This window comes from Strix uralensis, chromosome 16 (assembly GCF_047716275.1).
Source record: "Strix uralensis isolate ZFMK-TIS-50842 chromosome 16, bStrUra1, whole genome shotgun sequence".
NCBI lineage: Eukaryota > Metazoa > Chordata > Aves > Strigiformes > Strigidae > Strix > Strix uralensis.
The window spans coordinates 3,030,947-3,049,475 of NC_133987.1; the positions used below are offsets into that span (position 1 = coordinate 3,030,947).

The window sequence follows — 18,529 nt, forward strand, 5'->3', positions numbered from 1 at the left end:
GTCACCCAACCCAGCTGGCATCCCTGGGAGGGACGGGGCGGGCAGGAGCTGGGCCCACGCAGGCAGCCTGCCCGCAGGGGCGAGGGCAAGGGGCTGCGCGGCCGCGAGGGTTAAACCCTGCCTCTGCCGCCACGGCTCCTCTCCCTGAACAGACTGAGGGGAGAGGAGGGGAGCCCGGCAGTGCCCTCCCCGCCAAAATTAACTCTCCATCTGTTTCTCCCCGGCTGAGGCTGATGGCTTGTGACAGGGCCTCCTGAATGCAAAGATGTTTCGCCCGGAAAAATCTATTACAAGTTGCTGTAAGAAAGACCGAAATCCTCTCCTTCTGTCTCTCCCTACTGGTCTCAAGGTGCCCACCCCGGGCGAGAGCGGGCTGGCGCGCAGCCGGCCGCCTCCGCTCAGCCGGAAAGCTCTCCCCAGCGCCAGCCTGCCTCGCCCCCGGCCCAAACGGGGAGGCGGGAGGGAGGGTGGGTGCTGCCCTGGGTGGTGGTGAGGATGGAGAAGCTGCTCCTCCATCCCCAGCTTGGGCACGGTGGCGGTGATGCAGCGGGCATGGCCCTGGCACCCCCACACCCCTTGGCCATCCCACGTGCAGGTGGGGGAAACTGAGGCAGGAGCTGCCCTGCCCACCGGCTGATGCTCGACCCCCGCCAAGCTCCGGAGGCTCCCGGGGAGCCGGTGGGCAGCGGGCGGGCAGCGGCTGCCCTCTCCCGGCTGTGGTGCAGCCCTGCTCGGCCCCGGGAGAGGGCAGCTGCCGCTCAGTTTACAGGAGTTTCTGGATTTCGCTTTATTTTTGCTCCTTTCTGCTCCCCTGCGTGACCCTATCCAGCCCCCACACCCCAAAGCACAGCTAAAGAAACCTGAAACTCAAATTCACCCTTTTTTTGTGCTCAGCTCTACTTTCAGGGCACCGACAGATGGATGGCCACCGCTCCACTGAAATGGCTTCAAGACTCTTTGCTTGGACCCCAAAATCTCACAGCCAAGTGCCAGCCGGCACCCCCTCCCTGCCACCCCTCCCCACACACAGCTGAGCACAGCAAAAGCAGGCAGCTTCAGTAAAAAACAAAACTTTATTTGGTCCATCAGAACCTGAGTTTGAAAACCACCCATGGATAATTCGTATCATACAGGGATTACTGATCTGATTTACAATTGATAAAATATCCTATGTTTCTTGAGAGCTGGACAGTATTTACAGGGTTAAAAATATTCACAGCTCAGAAAGACAGAGAGAGAAAAAAAAAGTGAAGGACAAATCATCCCGAGGAGGAAGGAGCAGGGAAGAGAGAAAACAGATCAACAAACAAAAATACAGACAGAGCTTGGCTCAGCAGCCCCGGCCAGGGGGGCTGGGAAGGTGCCAGGGCAGCTCCCCCCCCAACGCCAACCCCTGGCTCCCTGGGGGGACACAGAGGGACACGCTGGGCAAACCCCACACCCCGCACCCCCCCCCCCCCCAGCCCGGCTGCCGGTACAGGGTTTGGGGTGCAGGCTGCCCCCCAGCACCGTCCCTGCCAGAACAGGGCCCAGCATCTCCCCCCGCGCCCCCCACCCCGTCCCGAGCTGCAGGTCCACACAGTTTGGGAAGCAGAGGGTAAGGCCAGGGGACCCCCAAAACACACACACAAACGTACACAGACGCGCCCGCCACGCCAAGCCGGAGAGCCACGAGGCCCTGAAGCCGTGGCGGGGTCACCCCTGCCCCGGAGCGCCCGCCTGGGCAGCGGCACCCCCAGGCTCCTGCAAGCCTTCGCCTTGTGCTCACGACCTTCCACAGGACTTGGCCTCTGAAGGATGGGGCTTCCCCCCACAAAATCACCCCCCCCCCTCCTCCCGGCACGTGACAACGTGGTAAAGCCACACGAACTGCTCCCCAAACCCTGGGTCTGTACCTGCCGCCTTTCACCCCTCGCCTCCGCAGGGCACGGGGAGGGGGCAGACCCCCCCGGGGGGCTGAGCCCAGCGCGGGACACATGGCTTCTCTCCAGGCACTGCTTTCAGCGGCCGCCTTTGCATAGTAACACTTGTGTGACGAGTGGAGGGGGGTCCCCGCTGCCGCAGCCCCCCCAGGCGTCACGCCGTGGCCCCGCTCCCCACCCCAGAGCAGCAGCGGAGGGGGGCACCTCTGCCTTTCACCCCAAGGTGCAGCGGAAACCCCTCAGCAGCAGCTTTTTAGAACAACCCAGCGCCCTCTTCTCCTGTCCCAGCGTGGCGTGGGGGGCAGCCCCAGCACCCGGGACAGGTGAGGTTGGGGGGGGGGAGTCCAGGCACCACAGCAGATCCCCACCACAGCAGGGTGACCCCGGCCCCCCCCCGGCCTGGCTACAGTGCCTCAGTGCCACGCTGGTCCCGGCAGCGGACGATGGGGGTAACAAAGACAGGGGGAAGGGCCCAGGGACAGACGGAGGGTCACACAGACGGACAGACGTCAGAGGTATATTCTTTTTTTTTTTTTTTCGCAGCGCCAGGGCCCTGGCGCCGCAGGAGGGGGCAGAGTCCTGAGCGTGGTGCCTGGGAAGGGCCTTGACAGCAACCTCCAGCCCCCCCCCGCCGCTGTGTGCCCGGGGCAGGCTGAGGGCACCGGGCCCCAGCGCGGGTACGGGGCAGGTGGGATCCTGAGATGGCCCCGTGCCCCCAGCCACTCCTCATAAAGTGCGTGGGGGGGGGCCGGCGGTGCCAGGGCAGGGGGGAGCAGCGGGCAGAGCTGGTCCTGGCCCTGAGAGTTCGCCCCGGCCCTGCGGCGCTGAGCAAAGTGCTGGGTGTGATGCTCCGGCTCTGCCCCACGGCTCAGCGCTGACAGCTCGGGGGCGACCCCAGGCCAGAGGTTCGGTGAAAATAACGGGGGAGTGGAGTGGGGAGGGGGAGGCGCTTTGTCATAGGGGCCGGGGGCCGTGGAGCCCGGCGACCTCGGGCGTAAGCAGCGGGTTGTGGGTGCCCTTCGTCGACATCCAGTCATTGAGGAAGGCCTGGGTGGCTTTGCGGTGCGCCAGGCGGTGGGTGATGGAGAAGCCGGCGTTACCCTCCAGCTGGGAGAGGATCACCAACACCTGCCTGCGGAGAGAGGGACGGGCTCAGGGCCAGGCAGCTGCCTCCACCCCGGCAATCCTGCCTACCCCAGCGCCCGCCCTCTGCCTGCGCCTCCCTGCCAGCCCCAGGCTCTGCCTCACTCCAGGCCTCCTGCCTGCCCTCGCTGGGCAGCCCCCCCGCCGACCCACCCCTGCCTACCCCGGACCTGTGCAGGGGGGGGACGCTGTCCTGCGTTTTGAGGCTGCCACGCGTGGAGACGACGTTGAAGCTGTCGGTGCAGTCGCACTGGACGTGCAGGTAGGACTTGGGGTGCCGGTTCTCCACCACCACAATGAGCCCTGCCCAGCCGTGCGTCAAGTAGTAGCAGGTCATCCCCTCGCGGCCCTGGGGCAAACAGCAGGGTCAGCAGGGTGAAGCCTCCAGGCATCCCCGTCTCCAAATGTCAGCCCCTGCACCAGCATCTTCCACCTCCAGCCAAGGGCTGCCCATCCCCTGGGGTACCCCACGCTGCCACAGTGGGCATCCATGGGGCAGGAGGGGACTAGGTGGAAGCCCTGCCCGACTCCTGCCAGACTGAGGACGCAGCAGAGGCGGGGTCCCGGCCCCCGCCAGCAGCCACGGGGAGCCCAGCCCCTGCCCTGTGCCCTCTGCACCCACCTCATGGCGCTCGCCCTTGTTCTCCGTCAGCAGGATGATGGCGTCCGCCAGCGTGGTGGGCTGCGCCTCCACCTGCTCCACCATCACCAGGCGGGAGCTGTAGATGGCCAGGATATAGCTGGAATAATCGGTGGCTGGTCGGCTGCTGGTGGGACTGGACGCTGCAGAGACGCACAGAGGAAGGGGGAGGCTCGATGAGACTGTCACCAAGCCCACAATCCCCGGGGAGCAGGGTGCTGCCAGGCTGCTGCACATGCAGGCAACCTCCACCCCCAGCAAGGTCCCCAAGGTGAAGATCAAGGGCTTTGCCACCTCTGCATCCCCTGGGGAGCACGGCTGCAGGGAGGGCAGCCCAGCCCCTTACCCTGGGCGGCAGCAGGGCCTGCCAGGGCAGCACTCCAGTGGTTGAAGGCACAGCACACGACAGCGTACTCGCCCGGCTCCAGCATGACATCGCAGTTGACGAACTTCTTGACGGCCCGTTTGCTGTGAGCCATCAGCCGGCCCAGGCTCAGCTTGTTCCCGCTGGTGAAAGTGGCCCGGAAAACCATGATGCACAGATCCAGCAAGTGACTGTCCACCGTGTCCGACCGCCTGCGCCGGGAGTGGGAAAAGGGTCACACGTCACCCGAGCGCTGCCCGCAGAGCATGTGGAGGCCACGGGGAGGATGGCAGATCCAGAGGGAGAGTCCTCCCGCTGCCCCAAGTATCCAGCCCCAGGAACCAGCGCGCGTTCAGGGCTCGGGTTTCAGCTAAAACATGAGCAGACCCTGAGGATCGGAGAAATGGTGATGGGGGCCCACCCCTGAGCTCTGCGACCCCGTGGGACAGCATGGGGTGAGAGGGCACTGCGTTGGGGATTTCTCCTGGGTCAGGTCACTGCCTGCAGCCCGTGTGCTGCCCGGCTCACCTGCTGCCCTCCTGGAAGAGGGCGAACTCCAGGGCGGCACGTTCCAACACCGTCAGCGATGTCACCGTCACCGGCCCGTTGGCCTTGTTGGGGAACATGCCCTGCACACGCACCTCGTGCCAGTCCGAATGGAGCTTGCAGATATCCACGGAGTCAAAATACCTGTGGGGAAGCTGGGCTCAGCCCCAGGTGGGTCCTCTGCAGCTACACTGCTCTGCCCCCCCGGTCCAGCGTGCTGCAGCTCACCCACACCCTCTGGGGACGCCCGGTCCTGCCTGCCCCATCGCCACCCCCTGCCCCATTTTCTGTCCCCTGCTTGGCCGCCCACCCCGCAGCCTCCTGGGCACTACCGTACTTAATGAAATCGCTGTACTCCATCCAGAAAACGCCCTCGCTGCTGCCATGGGGCATCAGGTCGTGACGCAAGGGAGCTGGCCAGTGCGGCCACTCGTCGGACCAGCTGCCGTTCCAGGAGAAGCGGCCCCAGGGGTTTCGGAGCCGCAGTAACCTGAGGGAAGGGGAAAAACAGTGTCAGAGGCCCAGGAGGAAGGAGAACACAAGGAAGATCACCTCTGAGATGCTCTCCCAGCTCTGCAGATCCAGCCAGCCCTCCACAGAGGGCACCACACCACTTCTGCCCCTGCCTTTCAAAGCCCTCACAGCATCCTAGACCTGATTTGCCACCCCCACCGTGGCCACACACACCCTCATCCTGCAGCTCTGGGCCTGCTGCAGCTCCCTCTACCCTCCCCTGCCCAAAGAGCCTCCAGCCAGGCACTGTGGAGAAGGGGCTCAGCAGGAAAGAGGCTGCCGTGTGCGACGTGGCTCAAAATGGGGCTTCATACAGCACCCAGGCTGTCAGAGGCAGCACACATTTCTATCCTCCCATCCTCCAAACGTGGGATGGATGCCCTGACTGCCTCATTGAGTTCACAGAATCACAGAATCATCTCGGCTGGAAAAGACCTCGAAGATGCTCCAGTCCAACCATTCACCTCACACTGACCGTTCCCAACTCCACCAGATCCCTCAGCGCTGGGTCAACCCGACTCTTCAACCCCTCCAGGGATGGGGACTCCCCCCCTGCCCTGGGCAGCCCATTCCAACGCCCAACAACCCCTTCTGCAAAGAAATCCTTCCTAAGAGCCAGTCTGACCCTGCCCTGGTGCAGCTTGAGGCCATTCCCTCTTGTCCTGGCGCTGGTTCCTTGGTTCAAGAGACTCATCCCCCCTCTCTGCACCCTCCTTTCAGGGAGTTGTAGAGGGTGATGAGGTCTCCCCTCAGCCTCCTCTTGAAAAGAGCTCAACTCAATCCTCTGCATCTTGTGAGACCAGGTGAACCGTTCTGCACCACAGGGCGTCCTGAAGCAGCGCGGCCCTGGGTGTGGGGCCAGTGCCAGGCAAAGACACCTATATGACAACAGCATTTATGTGACACCCTGGGATGGACAAACAGCCCTTGCTGGCCACAAGGATGGGACACAGAGGAGTCCTCGGGGTCTTTCCAACATGTAATTATCTGTCGCCAGTGTTTCTGCTCAGGCTGTTGGCAGGAATGTCTGCTGTACCATGCCAGGTTCCACCCCAAACTCACCTGAAGCCTTGGACATCCCGCACGTCCAGGATGGAGTAGGCGTGCCGTGGACGGAGACCCATACTCTCGTAGGCCATATCATCCACTTTCATGTTGCCTCCGCCACAGGACGCGCCCATGAGGAACCTGCACAGGGGACAGCAAACCCCTCAGTGTCCTGCCAAGCCTGCTATGGGGGGGGAAGCTCATCCCTACCGCTCGAGGCATGGGACAGACTCCCCCCCAGGAGGCTCCCGGATAGTCCTGCTCTGCAACAACACTGTAAACCTCCCCAGAGCAGTGCCCCAGCCCCCCTGGCCAGAGCTCTACCTGGGCAGCCGTGAGGTCCCTCCGCCCGCTCACGTCTTGAGCCCAGGCTCCATGACGAGCTTGTCTGAGCAAAGCCCTCACCTGCAGGGCTGAAAGCTCTGTCCATGCACAATGGAGATTTGCCCAAACTTCACCCGTTTTCTGCCAGGCCCTGGGGGCCTGCCCGTCTCTGATGGCTGGCAGGGCTCATCCGCACAGAAAGGCAAGCGGTACGTCTGCCTCCACTTGGCAGGCAGCTGGCCCATCCCACAGGGGTGAGGAGAGGCTGCAGGAGGTCTGCACCAGCCAGGCTTGGGGGGACACCACATGCTGGGACTTATCAGCCTCCCATGTGGCCCTGTACTGCAGGCTGGCAGGAGCAACCCTGCCTTCAGCCAACCTAACTGCCCTCCTGCCAGAGCGATGAGCAAGAGGTCTTTGCTTTTGCTTTGTCTCCTACAAACTGCAGGTAGTCATGCCCAGGTATGGCCAGCAAAGGTGCCACGTACGGGTGGGAGACACGTGCAGGGTCAAGCACTCAACAATACAAAAATAAAAACCCTCAAAGCAAAGCAAGCGGGCTTAATGCCAGTCACTTCAAAAGTCCTGCAAGACAGGAGTAAACATGCACAGGGAAGTTCACCAGGATTTTAATTCCATAAGAAAATTAAACAAAGGAGAAATAATTTCTCAGAGCTTAGAGGGGGAACTCCACCCATGCTCCAGACGAGTGCCAAGGGTGGTGGGCTCCACCCTAGGTAATGCACTAGCCCCTCTCCTCTGAGCCTCTACAAACAAGAGCTGCCCCCCTCACCCCCCTTTCCGAGTGTCCGTGCTCCTGCCACGGCGCCCTCCTGCCTCGTCTTACCCAGCCTCCTTAGAACTCAGCATTTTGGCCCAGATGAGGTCAGTGTCAATGGGCTCCTCGCGAGGGTTAGTGGAGCTGACCTGCAGCATCAGGCTCTCGCAGGGGGCACCCGTTAGTGTAGCCAGGCCTTCAATAGCACGCCCTGCCTGGAGGGCAAAGTACGAACCATGAAGCTTGGCCAGCGCCTTCTCAATGAGGGCGACCCACAACTGCTTCCTCTGGGCCTGTGGAAAGAAGGAGAAAAACATCACGAGCTGTCCTGAGCAGGAGATGGAAAAGCAAAGGCATCACGTGCAGACAAGGCAAAGCCCCTCTCACCCACCCCTGCCCCCCCTTCTGCTGTGGGGGGAGACGGAGAGGCAGGAACAGCAAGGGCAAGCCACCAGGAGCTTGTTCACGTGAGGCCAAGGTAGCGACCTGCTCAGTGTTTTGCTTGCACAGTTTAATTCCCCTTGGGAAAACAGCCTGGAGTGAACATCCAAGAGGCCTGGATACCGACAGAGCTGCACCCTGGGTTGCCCGGGCAGTCAGGCTGGCAGGGGTGGGTGTCCACCTTGCAAGCCAAGAGTCCCTTCCTTCTGCTTCAACCTGGATTAAAAACGGTTTAATAACGTAACAGAATGTTGAGCACATCTGGAACAGCTGCCTTTCACTCGCACACTGTTGGAAACCAAAACCAACACACCTTTGGTGGAGGAGGCTGCCTAGAGCACACACAGCCATGGGACCGATTAGATTTCACCCATGGAACAGGGCCAAAGTTTAAAGAACAAGCTCCAAAAACTCCCAGGCAGACAGCAAAGTCCCCTACTCCAGCACAGTGGCAAGATGTAACTGCAAGTTGCAAGTTTTTCAGGGGGGAAAACTCTCCCCGGAGCCACCTTGCTCTGGTGCCATGCTATCGCTCTTGGCATCACTAGGCTGATTACTGGCTCAGAAAGAAACGCAGGAGCTGCATTAATGCACCCAGAGGTTTGCAAAGCCTCCATCGGCCACAGCAACGCGGGCTCAGGGCGCAGCCTTTACCCCTATGTTCTAGTCACCGTGGCAGGTCCTCAGCGTGCCGCGGGGTGCAGTCACCAGCCGTGCTGTACCTCTCCCGAGGCTGGGGGGAGATGCCTCTGCTCCAGCCCCTGCCTGCAGCGAGGACATGAAGAGGAAGGTGTATGAGGACAGAAGGCCTCTGCGTCCCCAGCAAATTGAGTTCAGGACCCGGTGCTTGGAGGGCAGTGGGGGAAAAGCACTGGTACACTGTGACTGTGTGTGACTCACAGGTGGCAGCCAAGAGCTGGGAGAGGAAAGCAGGGCACTGAAGATTTCTTTCCAATGGGTACAGAAAACTTACAAGTGCTTTTCACTGATTTTTGAGTCCCTCACTCAACAAAATCCATGTTGTTTATTTCTGCCTTAGCTGCAGCCAGGGAGCTCAGATAGGAGCCTGATATCCCTTTATTTTGAGAAATCTCTGTTTTTCCTTTTTTTAGCTCCCACATCCAGCTCACACAGCTAAACACTTGGCAGAAAAATCTCATCACGATTCAAATGCCCCTGGAAACAAAAGCAAGGCAAGCCCAGCCCATGTGAAAACCTTCAATCTTAAAAAAAAACAAAAAGCAGACTTGATGGACAGAAAAGAAAAAAACCAAGACAAGTATGCTGAAAATAAAGAAATGCCTCTGGATCCTCTCTGTCTACCAAGAGGCAAAATGTAGACACAGACTCCTTCTTCTTCCCCTCTCCAAAGTTTCTCCTTAACAGGAGCAGCCTCCAGCAGCACTGACAATCATGTAGCCTGACTCAGTGTCCCTGTGTCCCTGCAGGGATCACCACCCACCTTGCTGAGAAAGCAGCCAGGCAGCCCAGGCTCGGCAGCGCCGTACCTGTGTGGCACAGCATGCAGCCCCTGCCCCTCTGCCCACGGCCAGGGTGCGCAGGGCTCAGGAGCCAGCGCTGCCAGCCGAGCCAGGACTGCTGCCCCAGCAGGCCCATTAGCTCCGACACAATTAGCAGTTTCCCCAGGACTCCACGCTGTGAAAGGCACAGGCCACTGAGCCCACTCAAGCTGTACTGACATTAAGGTTTCCCAAATACTTATCTTCAGGCCCTGTTTCCCCAGTCAGAGTCCTGTCCTGACATCTACACATGATGCGGTTTGGGGCTGTGTGTGTTTTAAAACAGGATTGGGATTTGCAGAACAAAGTCCAACCCAACAGTCCTGGGTCCCTGTCTCCCCCTGACAGTGAAAATTCCTTTTGTTTGGCAGATTTTGCCGCCTGAGTTTCAATAAAGACGTTCCCAGTCTCCTTCATGGACATGATCCCAGCAAGTGCCCCTGGGCCTGGCAGGCAGGGCAGGGCATAACGCGCAGTGACGTCCCGAAGAGGCCGAGGGACCTTCGTTAATCCTAGCAGATGCCACCCGAGTGTGCTCAGAGCAACCAGGCACTGGCTCAAAACAGGCTGATTTGTCGTGCCGTCCCCTCCCTCTCCACAGTCCCTCCCTGGCAAAGCCAAGCTGCCAGACCTCCCCGCAGAGGAAAGAAACAGCTTTCCCTCAGCTTCTCGCAGTGCAAAACACACAGGTTAAAATATTTTCCTTTTGCTGTGAAGAATAAGGATGGCTTCCCCTGCAAGTGAAGTAGCTGTGGTGCAGGGAGAAGTGAGGGAAAAGCAACTGCAAATGAAACTTCTCCATCACAGCCTCAAAAATGCCAAAAGGGGCCTAAATAGATTTATATTACGGCCTCAAAGAGTTCAGCTGTCTCGAGGGCGAAGCAAAAAGCAGGGTCTTGAGCTGCAAACGCCCCACGCAGCGCAGAGTAGGGGCTTCACGCGAACCACAGCAGTACCTCTTCCCGCTGCCTCCCTGGGAGAGCCAGAGACGAGCCTCCCCCTGCCCCTGGTGCAGTGCCCCCCCCTTCCCGGCACCCCTCTCCCCCTCAGGGCCGCTGACCTGTGAGAAGAGGAGGTATCCGCACTCGTCGCAGGGCAGCATGTCATCCACCAGCACCGTGGTCCACGTGCCGTCCTTGCACAGCCGCACCTGGTAGGCACCCTCGGGGCACAGCGTCCTGGTGATCATCACCCTCTCCACCAGCTCCGGCCGCTCGGCCAGCACGGCCAGGGCGCTCAGGAACCTGCCGGCGGGACGGGACGCGGGATGGTCTCAGCGGGGCACGGGCAGGCAGCAGGCAGCTGCCCAGCCGTGCAGCGCAGGCGACTGCAGTCGCAGCTGCTTGGTAAGGGGTGAGGCAGAGGATGGGGTACATGCCTGGGGGTATAAATGGGTTTGAGTAGGGCTGAGGGGTCTGATCTGGAGCTGGATGAAAGGAGGGGAAAGGAGGAAGGGGCAGGAGGGTGTCAGCCCGGCTCACTCCCCCTTACCAGCAGTTTCCCAGCAGTCCCTGCAGGATATCTGAGGGCCTGGGTGTCCGAAACACCGACCACTTCACCGACCGGTCCTTGAAGATGCTACAGTTGATTTCGTGGGGTCGCAGCCACTGTTTTACCCTCTGCTGCACACTGTCGCCTTCCGGGAATCCCACAGACTTAGGCCCAGGGTGGAAACTGTCATCTACAAAATTGACTTTGTTCTGCGAGAGCGAAAGGCAAGGAGAGCATCAGTGTGCAGCTGTGCAGCACGCAGCTCCTCGGAGCCTCCCGGGACTAGGCTGGCCTGAAAAGCCTCCCACCACACCCCCAGGAGTGAGAGCAGAGCCCCCAGCCCTCCTGCCTGGCCCAGGCAGCCCCTTCCAATGCCGTGCGGGGGAGCAGGTCTGGGACTGGGTGTCTGCTGACAACGGCACAGATGCATTTTGTGCATCAGGTCCAGCGTTCAGCCCTGCCATGAGCCGACTCACCTCTCCGGGCACCAAGCTCCGGACTGCGACTCAAATCTGCCTTTTTCTATTTCACAGGAACCTCCCCGGGCAGGGAGCGTCTCACACTTTGTGCTGGTGCTAAAAGCTGGACCATGGGGGACCTTGGCTGCCTCTTATAAGTGGCAAAGCACTCAAGCAGCAAGCTGTGAGGAGCCACCTGGCAAGCAAATGCTCCTCAATGCAAGCCCTGTGCTAAGGGCTGAGCTGTCCCTGCTCTGGTGGGGGGGACACATTGGGCTTGGCAGTCCTGTGCCACCCCCGAGGCACAGCCACGGAGGATGTTAGGGGCACCTTTCGGTTGGATTCAGCCTGACCACAAACTGGCAAGCAATTCCAGAGTGAGGGTATCCCATGTCTGAGCCCACCTGCAATAGCTGCTCGCATTAAATAAAATAGGATGGACTGAAGGGCAGATAATCCCGTAGGTATTGGCCACAGAGGCAGGATGGGAAGGAACAAAGAACTTCACCAAGGGGAGGAGGGCGGCTTTTTCAGACAGTTTAAACACAGGATGAAATAAGAACCAGGATTTCTTTGTTATTCTTAATTAAATGAAATTAAAGTCTTTCAGCAAAAGCCGGCTCTGATTTAAATTAGCTTTTATGCACACCAAACTAGTAGTTGTCCTTCCTCTTTTGTTGCAATCCTACTTGAATGCTTTCTACTTGGTGTCTCAATTAGCACCTCCAGCTTCTCTTTTGCAGAAGGGTGTTTTTCAGCTAATAGATGTCCCTGGTTCAAATACCAATGGGGGTGAAAATAGACATGTCCCAGGGCTTGCTGGCTTTCAAAAGGGGAGCATCTGCTCTGTGCAGCTGATGAGCAGCTGCCTCTGACATATCAGCCAGCAAGCTCACTTTGCCACATCCCGGCCTTGCACGCTCGCCTCTCGGGGTGCAGCCAGGGCTCCCCAGGAACCCACCGTGCAGGGCAGTGTGGACACAGAGCAAGGCAGCAGTCCGTGAGCCAGAGCCTATGGGCATCGCAAGCTTTCTGTCCCCTGAAGAGTCGCCGTGGTGCTTTTCCGAGCAGCAGAGCTGGAAGAAGCTTTCAGCCTCCTCAGTATCATAACCAGGGTCTCACCAGGGTCAGGACAGCACCCAGCAGCACTGCAGGAGCCTGCACGCGAGCCCGCAGACCTCACCAGCACTGACAGTGGAGGTAACACGAGAGCTGTAGCAGTGCAATTCCCCAGCAACATCGGGACAAGCCTGCCTAACAAGCTAACTCCCTTTATACCGTGTGTCTCCCTTCACATATTTCTAAATACTTTAGAAAAGTTGTCACTACTAATATCCCTGGATATGGAGGGAAAGAGAGGCACAAGAGCTGCAGGGGCAGCATCAGAGCAGGTAACTCCTCTCGTGCCTGGGCAGCGATGAGCCTGCTCACAGATTGTGCCAGATGAGGAGCCTTGCTTACTTCTCCTGCAAGGGAATAAATCAGGGCATCGGACCTCCTTCACTCCTCCTGCTCTGCCAACAACCCTCTTCACGCCGTTCTGGACCAGAGACGTGACCTTCTCTGCTGCCACCTCCCCGGGACCGCACTGGCCGAGGAAGGCTGCTGCCTTCCCCCACATGGCCTTGCTGCCAGTATCAAACTGTCGGATGGGTGGAGAAGAAGGAAAACAGAGATGAGGCCTCCCCCAGCACACGGAAAGTCTCTGCAGGCAGACGTGCCAGAGCATGGCACAGACAGCAAGAGTCCTGGGTTTTGCTTTCTAGCTCTGCAGAACGTGCTGATGCATGTTGTTATTCAGAAAGGGGGAAGGATGGTTAATTAGAGAAGAGTAGTGAGACAGCGGGATAAGCAAGAGAGGAGACAGCACAAGACAGGGAAGCAGACGCCCAGTGCAGAGACAGCTAGTGAAAGACATCAGCTCTGCTCTCCTCCCCCAAGGAAGAGAAAGGGTAAAGCTGGAACTTCTTGAAAAAGCAGGGACCACAGACCGAGAAGTGGTGGAAAAGGCACCCCTGGAATAGCGGAGGACGGAGCGCCCACGACAGGAGCTCGAGCAGAAATCCCTGCAGGGAGCAGTGCAGCAAGGCGGGCTGCTCCACGTGACTTGGGGCACGGGGACAACAGGCGGAGAAGAACTTGGCCAGCCTGACACTCTCCTCCAGGGGAAGGCTGAACAGCCTGTGAAACACCGTGGACAGAAGGAAGCTTGGAGGCTGCCTTACATGCCAGCCCGAACAGGAGCGTTGGTGGGAGGCTGTGGGCACGCTGGGAGCAGAGCGAGCATGAGTATGGGAGCAGCACAGTCCCACCACTGCTGCCAGTCCTTTCCTCGGACCTGCAGAGCCCCATAAACAGTGTCAGAACATAGCAGTGGTTTAGTTTTAGGATTTTCAGGAGATGGCCCGCGCTGATCTAATAGCCTGTTAGTGCTGGCTTAGTGAGCTGAGTGGGCTCAGCCAAGACTCCGACCGAGAGCTGTGCTGGATGAGGCAAGGCAGACTTCCCTCTTGGCAGCAGCAAGCTGCTAATTCAACTTGGCCATCTCTCATAATTCATCCTTCAGGCCTGATTCCACGGGATGTAATAGATGTTCCCTGCCTATAAAAGAGGCTATTCACTTGCTTAAAAGAGGGAGATAAGCAGAATCAGGGTCTCTCTGCTATAAAAACACCCACATCTGTTAGGATGGACGTTTAGCAATTAAAAAAACCCCACAACCCCAAAACAGGATCGCTCTCATCAGCTTCCCTCCTGAGCCAAACTTCTCTGTGGGCCCCAGTCTGTGCAAGGGAGGCACAGGCATGGAGGCACTCCTCAGCCCAGGCAGAAAAAGCCTTGTCTGTACGTCAAAATGGGACTGCAACTCCCTTCCCATCTGGTCCAGAAGAGCTGGAGGCTTCCCCCAGAAGGAGGGCAGAGAAAGAGCAGTGTTCACAGGAGCACCGTATGCCACTCAGGGGAAAAAATGGGGCCACCACAGTGCTGTTTGAGACTGAAACCCAACAGATCGAGCCAGACAATTCACAGTTGGAGGGGAAGGTGCTAGCTTGTACTCCTGAGACCCTCACCTGAAGCCAGGGTACAGCTAAACCTCGGCTGTCCCTCCCAAAACAGGGACGAGCCATTTGCAGCTGCAGCTGTGCATTCTCAAACACCAAAACGAAGAATACCAAGGCCCAGCTCACGGTTCTTGAACACTTGCAGTTGCTGGCAGTGGCAGCAGTTCCTCCACCTGCAGCCCTGCTGGTGCTCTGACCCTCTGCCTGCTGCATCCCCAAATTTCCTGCACCCACATGTCCCAGTTGCTGCCCAGACAGTGGTGCTACCACTAAACCTGGACACACTCTTTCCCAGCCTTCCCCACCCTTGGACAGGGAAGGAGCTGTATTGACCACCAAAGAATGCCCCCTTCAACTCAGAATCACAGAATCATCAAGGTTGGAAAAGGCCTTGAAGATTATCTAGTCCAACCACGAACCTCACACTGACAGTTCCCAACTACACCAGATCCCTCAGCGCTGGGTCAACCCGACCCTTAAACCCCTCCAGGGATGGGGACTCCCCCCCTGCCCTGGGCAGCCCATTCCAACGCCCAACAACCCTTCTGCAAAGAAATACTTCCTAAGAGCCAGTCTAACCCTGCCCTGGCGCAGCTTGAGGCCATTCCCTCTTGTCCTATCACTTGTTACTTGATTAAAGAGACTCATCCCCGGTTCTCTGCACCCTCCTTTCAGGGAGTTGTAGAGGGCGATGAGGTCTCCCCTCAGCCTCCTCTCCTCCAGACTAAGATGTTCAGAACTCAGATGTTCTCTCTCACTGATTTAAAATATCACTAGGTTTCAGAGTTAACGCTCAGACTTCCTCACCCTTGGATTGAAAGTGAACTGGATGGGTCACCTTCACCCTACAAATTATCTCAAACCAATTTAAAATATTACATTTCGGTGTTAACAACCAGCATCCAGCTGTTGCAGGTGAAGACCTTCTCTGGACCCAAGACACAGAAGGCAGCTTGCCTGTGACAAGCGATGCCCCAGACCCACGGGGGAGGCACGAAGAGGGTCCCCACCAAGTGAAACCAGGAGCGAGACTAAGTTCAGCAAGCACTCACCTCCCGGCAGAAGGTCACGATGTTTTCCCACAGGGCTTTGGCCTCTCCCTCGTCTGTCTGCCGCCTCTTCTCCACGTGCATGCTCTCCCGTCTCTTCAGGGGCTTGAGGCCCTTGCGCTGGGCCACGTACTGCTGGGGCGTATGGCAGGCCACGCAGTGCTTGGCCTTGAGCTCATTGAGCAAGGTGCAAGCGGGACAAGCCCACTGGCCCGGCCTCTCCTGGCCGGCGGGCAGCTGGGACGGGAAGAGACGGGCAACCTTGCGGGCAGACGGGGCCCTGCCACTGCAGGAGGAGCAGCCGCCCTTGTCACAAGCCCCGCAGTCGGAGCAGCGGGGGGATGGCTCGCCCTGCGTCCCGTGCTCCTGGAAGCCGTGCAGCTTGGAGGAGCCGCAGGCTTTGCACTTCTGGGCCAGAGTGGGGTTCTTGAGGGTGCACTTGGAACAGGACCAGGTGGTGAAGTCAGGGCTGGAGGGGCTGCATGGGGTGAATCGCACCGAGTCCCCCACCAGATTGATGGTGTCACTGCTTTTCTGGGTGCTGCAAGCCTCGCACTTGCTGGCCCCGGCAGAGTTAAGCAGGGAGCAGGAGCTGCACTTCCAGTGGGACGGACTGACCTCCATCTCCTCCTCCAGCACGCTCAGCCGCTTGTTGGACAGCAGCTCCTGGAAGCGGGCAGCCGGGGCAGCCCTGGCCTGACCCTGCGGAGAACCCTTTTGCCCTGCTGCACTCTGAGCCACAGGTGGGGAGGCTTCAGGGCCTGGCATCTGCAGCTGGGGGGGCACCTCCCGGCGGCTTCGGGGCACAGGGTTGTTCTGGAGCCCCGGGGAGAAGGGACTGAAGGCTGGTATCTTCTGGGCCTCTTGTTCCATAGCCACTGGGCCCTGGGTGGCCACGGCGTCACCATCAGAGATCTCTGCAGAGACTAAAGGCTGCGGGGTAGAGGGGGCCATGTGAAATCCGGCTGGGGTGATGACTTCAGGGACGACCAGCGCCTCTGGTGGGATCTTGGGCAGGGAGAGCTTGCGTGGGCCACCACAGGCCGAGCAGGAATTGGCCACCGGCGTGTTGTGCAGCGTACAGCGCTGGCAAGCCCAGCCACTCTCCAGCTCCGCTTCATCAGGGCTCTTCCCCTCCGAGTCCTCGCTGCTGCTTTCTGACTTGGCAGCCTCCTCCTTGGATGTGCCCTTGGGCTCCACAAGCACGGTGGGCTTGGGCAAGATACCATTGATGACGGGCAAGGGGGAGCCGCTAGGGCCTGGCTCCGGGGTGAAGCCGCATACCTCACAGGTTTCCTTGCCCAGAAAGTTCCTGAAGGTGCAGCGGGCACAAGCCCATTTCTGTTCCTCCACGCTGAGCCGCAGGATGTGGTTGAGGTCGGGTTTCTGGCGGGGGGCTTCGCATATGGAGCACTGCCGCTGGCCGACGGGGTTCAGAAAGGTGCAGCGGGTGCAGGACCACTCGCGGACAGCAGCCATGGAGCCGGGAGAGTGGGAGTGGCTGGAATAAAGAAGATGACAGAGTGAGGTCAAGGCCACCCGGTACACGGGGGTACCACGCGTTTCCTGGGCTGGCACGGTCAGGACCTTTCTTCCAGGAAGAGAGCAACCAGAAGTCCAGTCATTGCTTTCTGGGCACTTGTTCCGCTGGCACTGACAACCACTTTCTCCAAGTGCACAGCAATGAGCTGGCTTCCACCCAAAACACTTCAGGAAGGGCACAAGAAACAGCACCACAATCCCACCAACCCCGGTCTCGTGTGCCCTGGCGAGCAAGCACGCTGCCTCTGCACCCAACCTCAACAATTTTATACGTCTGCAGCTTGTTTTTAACTCTCTGGAGGAGGTGACACCCTGTTCTGCCTTCTTGCTGTTCCCAGGGTCAAGTCTTTCCTTCTTCAGTGTCACTCCAGCCCACCCCTGTTTCACTTTCTGTTCCTCTCTCTCTCTCCCCTGCTTTTGGCTCACCACCATGGGCACAAGACTTATCCACAGTGGGATAACTGTGTTATCCCACACCAGACACCACCAAGCAAAGAAAAGCATGTTGTAGTGTATGGTGGTGCTTTTATCTGGCTTTGGGGCCAGAAGCCTGGCCCAGCCAGCCTGTGAGCAGTAGCTCTGTGCTGGAGCCAAAGCAGGTTGTGGTGCACCGGTGCAGGGACAGCTCACCAGCAGGTTCTGAGCTCAGCAAAGCGGGACACCGTGTCCCAGCTCCAGCTCCTGCCCTGCTTACCTGAGAAGCGGAGAGGGCACAGAGCCCTGCCCTCAGCACCAGCCCTCCGTTTCAACCTCCAGAATTGCCCAAGAATGCCTGAAACCCTGATGGGGGAACAGGTCCAATGTACGCCAGAGCTACCTCATTCCAGGGCAGAAAGTCGTAATAATGTTTTCTAGGCAGGTTCAATTTTCAGAAAGCAAAGTGCAGCACCAGCACCAGCTCCACAGGCCACAGCAACCTCCGAGCTTGCAAGGGAGCCGCTCTCCCTCACTGCAGCCCTTCTGGCGCTTTCAGGAAGGCAATGCCATGCTTGCACACAGGCTGACAAACACAGAAGGAATCCCAGCCCTGCACGGTGCCCTCTGTCCCCTGATCGGGGTCATTTCCTGGAGCTTTTAGTAAAGGCGGGGCTGAAACAGAGCTTTCTGCTTCCTCCTCCTTCACACAAGGACAAAACAGTTCTCCTTCAGGTAAATGTGCAGCATGAGCCCAGAGCCCTCCCTCCATGGACTCCTGCTTCCAGATAACGCAGCCAAGTCTAAAGTCCCAACCTTGAACTCAAGCTCCAGGCCAGCTGCACCGCTCTCCAGCTGAGCTGGTCACCTTCCAACCACTTCTACCCTGCCCTGCTTGCCTGAGATCCCGAGCAGGGCCAACTCTGCAGGAGAAGCCTCTGAGTCGACCCCGTGCCCTCAGCTCTTCCTGGGAGCAATAAATTCAGGCCATGCCAGATCAAGGAACGAGCAGCCTAAATCATGGGAGCTGCACCTCCAGCAGGCTCACCACTGGCTCCCCCTCTATGTCCCTTCAACAACCAAGTTCAACTACAACACCAGCTGGAACAAAGAAGGGAAAGACGATGTTTAGTGCCATAGAGGGCAGGCGCAGAAAGCTATGAGACGCTGGTGCAGTCCGCGGAGGGAACTGGGTCCTGGCTGGCCTCCAGCATCCCAGGCAGCAGCACCTGCACAACCAGCCTCCCAAGGCAGCTGAGCAGACTGCATTGCAGC

At 59.0% G+C, this 18,529-nt stretch overlaps 1 protein-coding gene across 16 annotated transcripts in view; it reads right to left on the bottom strand.

The window, feature by feature from the left end:
• Nucleotides 1-1,054: 1,054 nt before the first annotated feature.
• The window catches only part of CAPN15 (calpain 15), a 61,580-nt gene continuing 44,105 nt past the window's right edge, over nucleotides 1,055-18,529 (bottom strand). For 15 of the 16 annotated variants that reach the window (XM_074886714.1, XM_074886711.1, XM_074886722.1 and 12 more), the window contains 11 exons: nucleotides 15,302-16,799; nucleotides 10,730-10,938; nucleotides 10,299-10,482; nucleotides 7,347-7,570; nucleotides 6,191-6,316; nucleotides 4,953-5,105; nucleotides 4,598-4,759; nucleotides 4,052-4,281; nucleotides 3,688-3,848; nucleotides 3,236-3,414; nucleotides 1,055-3,054 (listed from right to left, as the gene is read on the bottom strand). In XM_074886714.1, the coding sequence (XP_074742815.1) occupies nucleotides 2,877-3,054; nucleotides 3,236-3,414; nucleotides 3,688-3,848; nucleotides 4,052-4,281; nucleotides 4,598-4,759; nucleotides 4,953-5,105; nucleotides 6,191-6,316; nucleotides 7,347-7,570; nucleotides 10,299-10,482; nucleotides 10,730-10,938; nucleotides 15,302-16,799 (3,304 nt within the window). In that variant the 3' untranslated portion in view covers nucleotides 1,055-2,876. Of the gene's footprint in view, nucleotides 3,055-3,228; nucleotides 3,415-3,687; nucleotides 3,849-4,051; nucleotides 4,282-4,597; nucleotides 4,760-4,952; nucleotides 5,106-6,190; nucleotides 6,317-7,346; nucleotides 7,571-10,298; nucleotides 10,483-10,729; nucleotides 10,939-15,301; nucleotides 16,800-18,529 lie in introns of all 16 variants that reach the window. The other variant, XM_074886717.1, reaches the window with a different exon arrangement.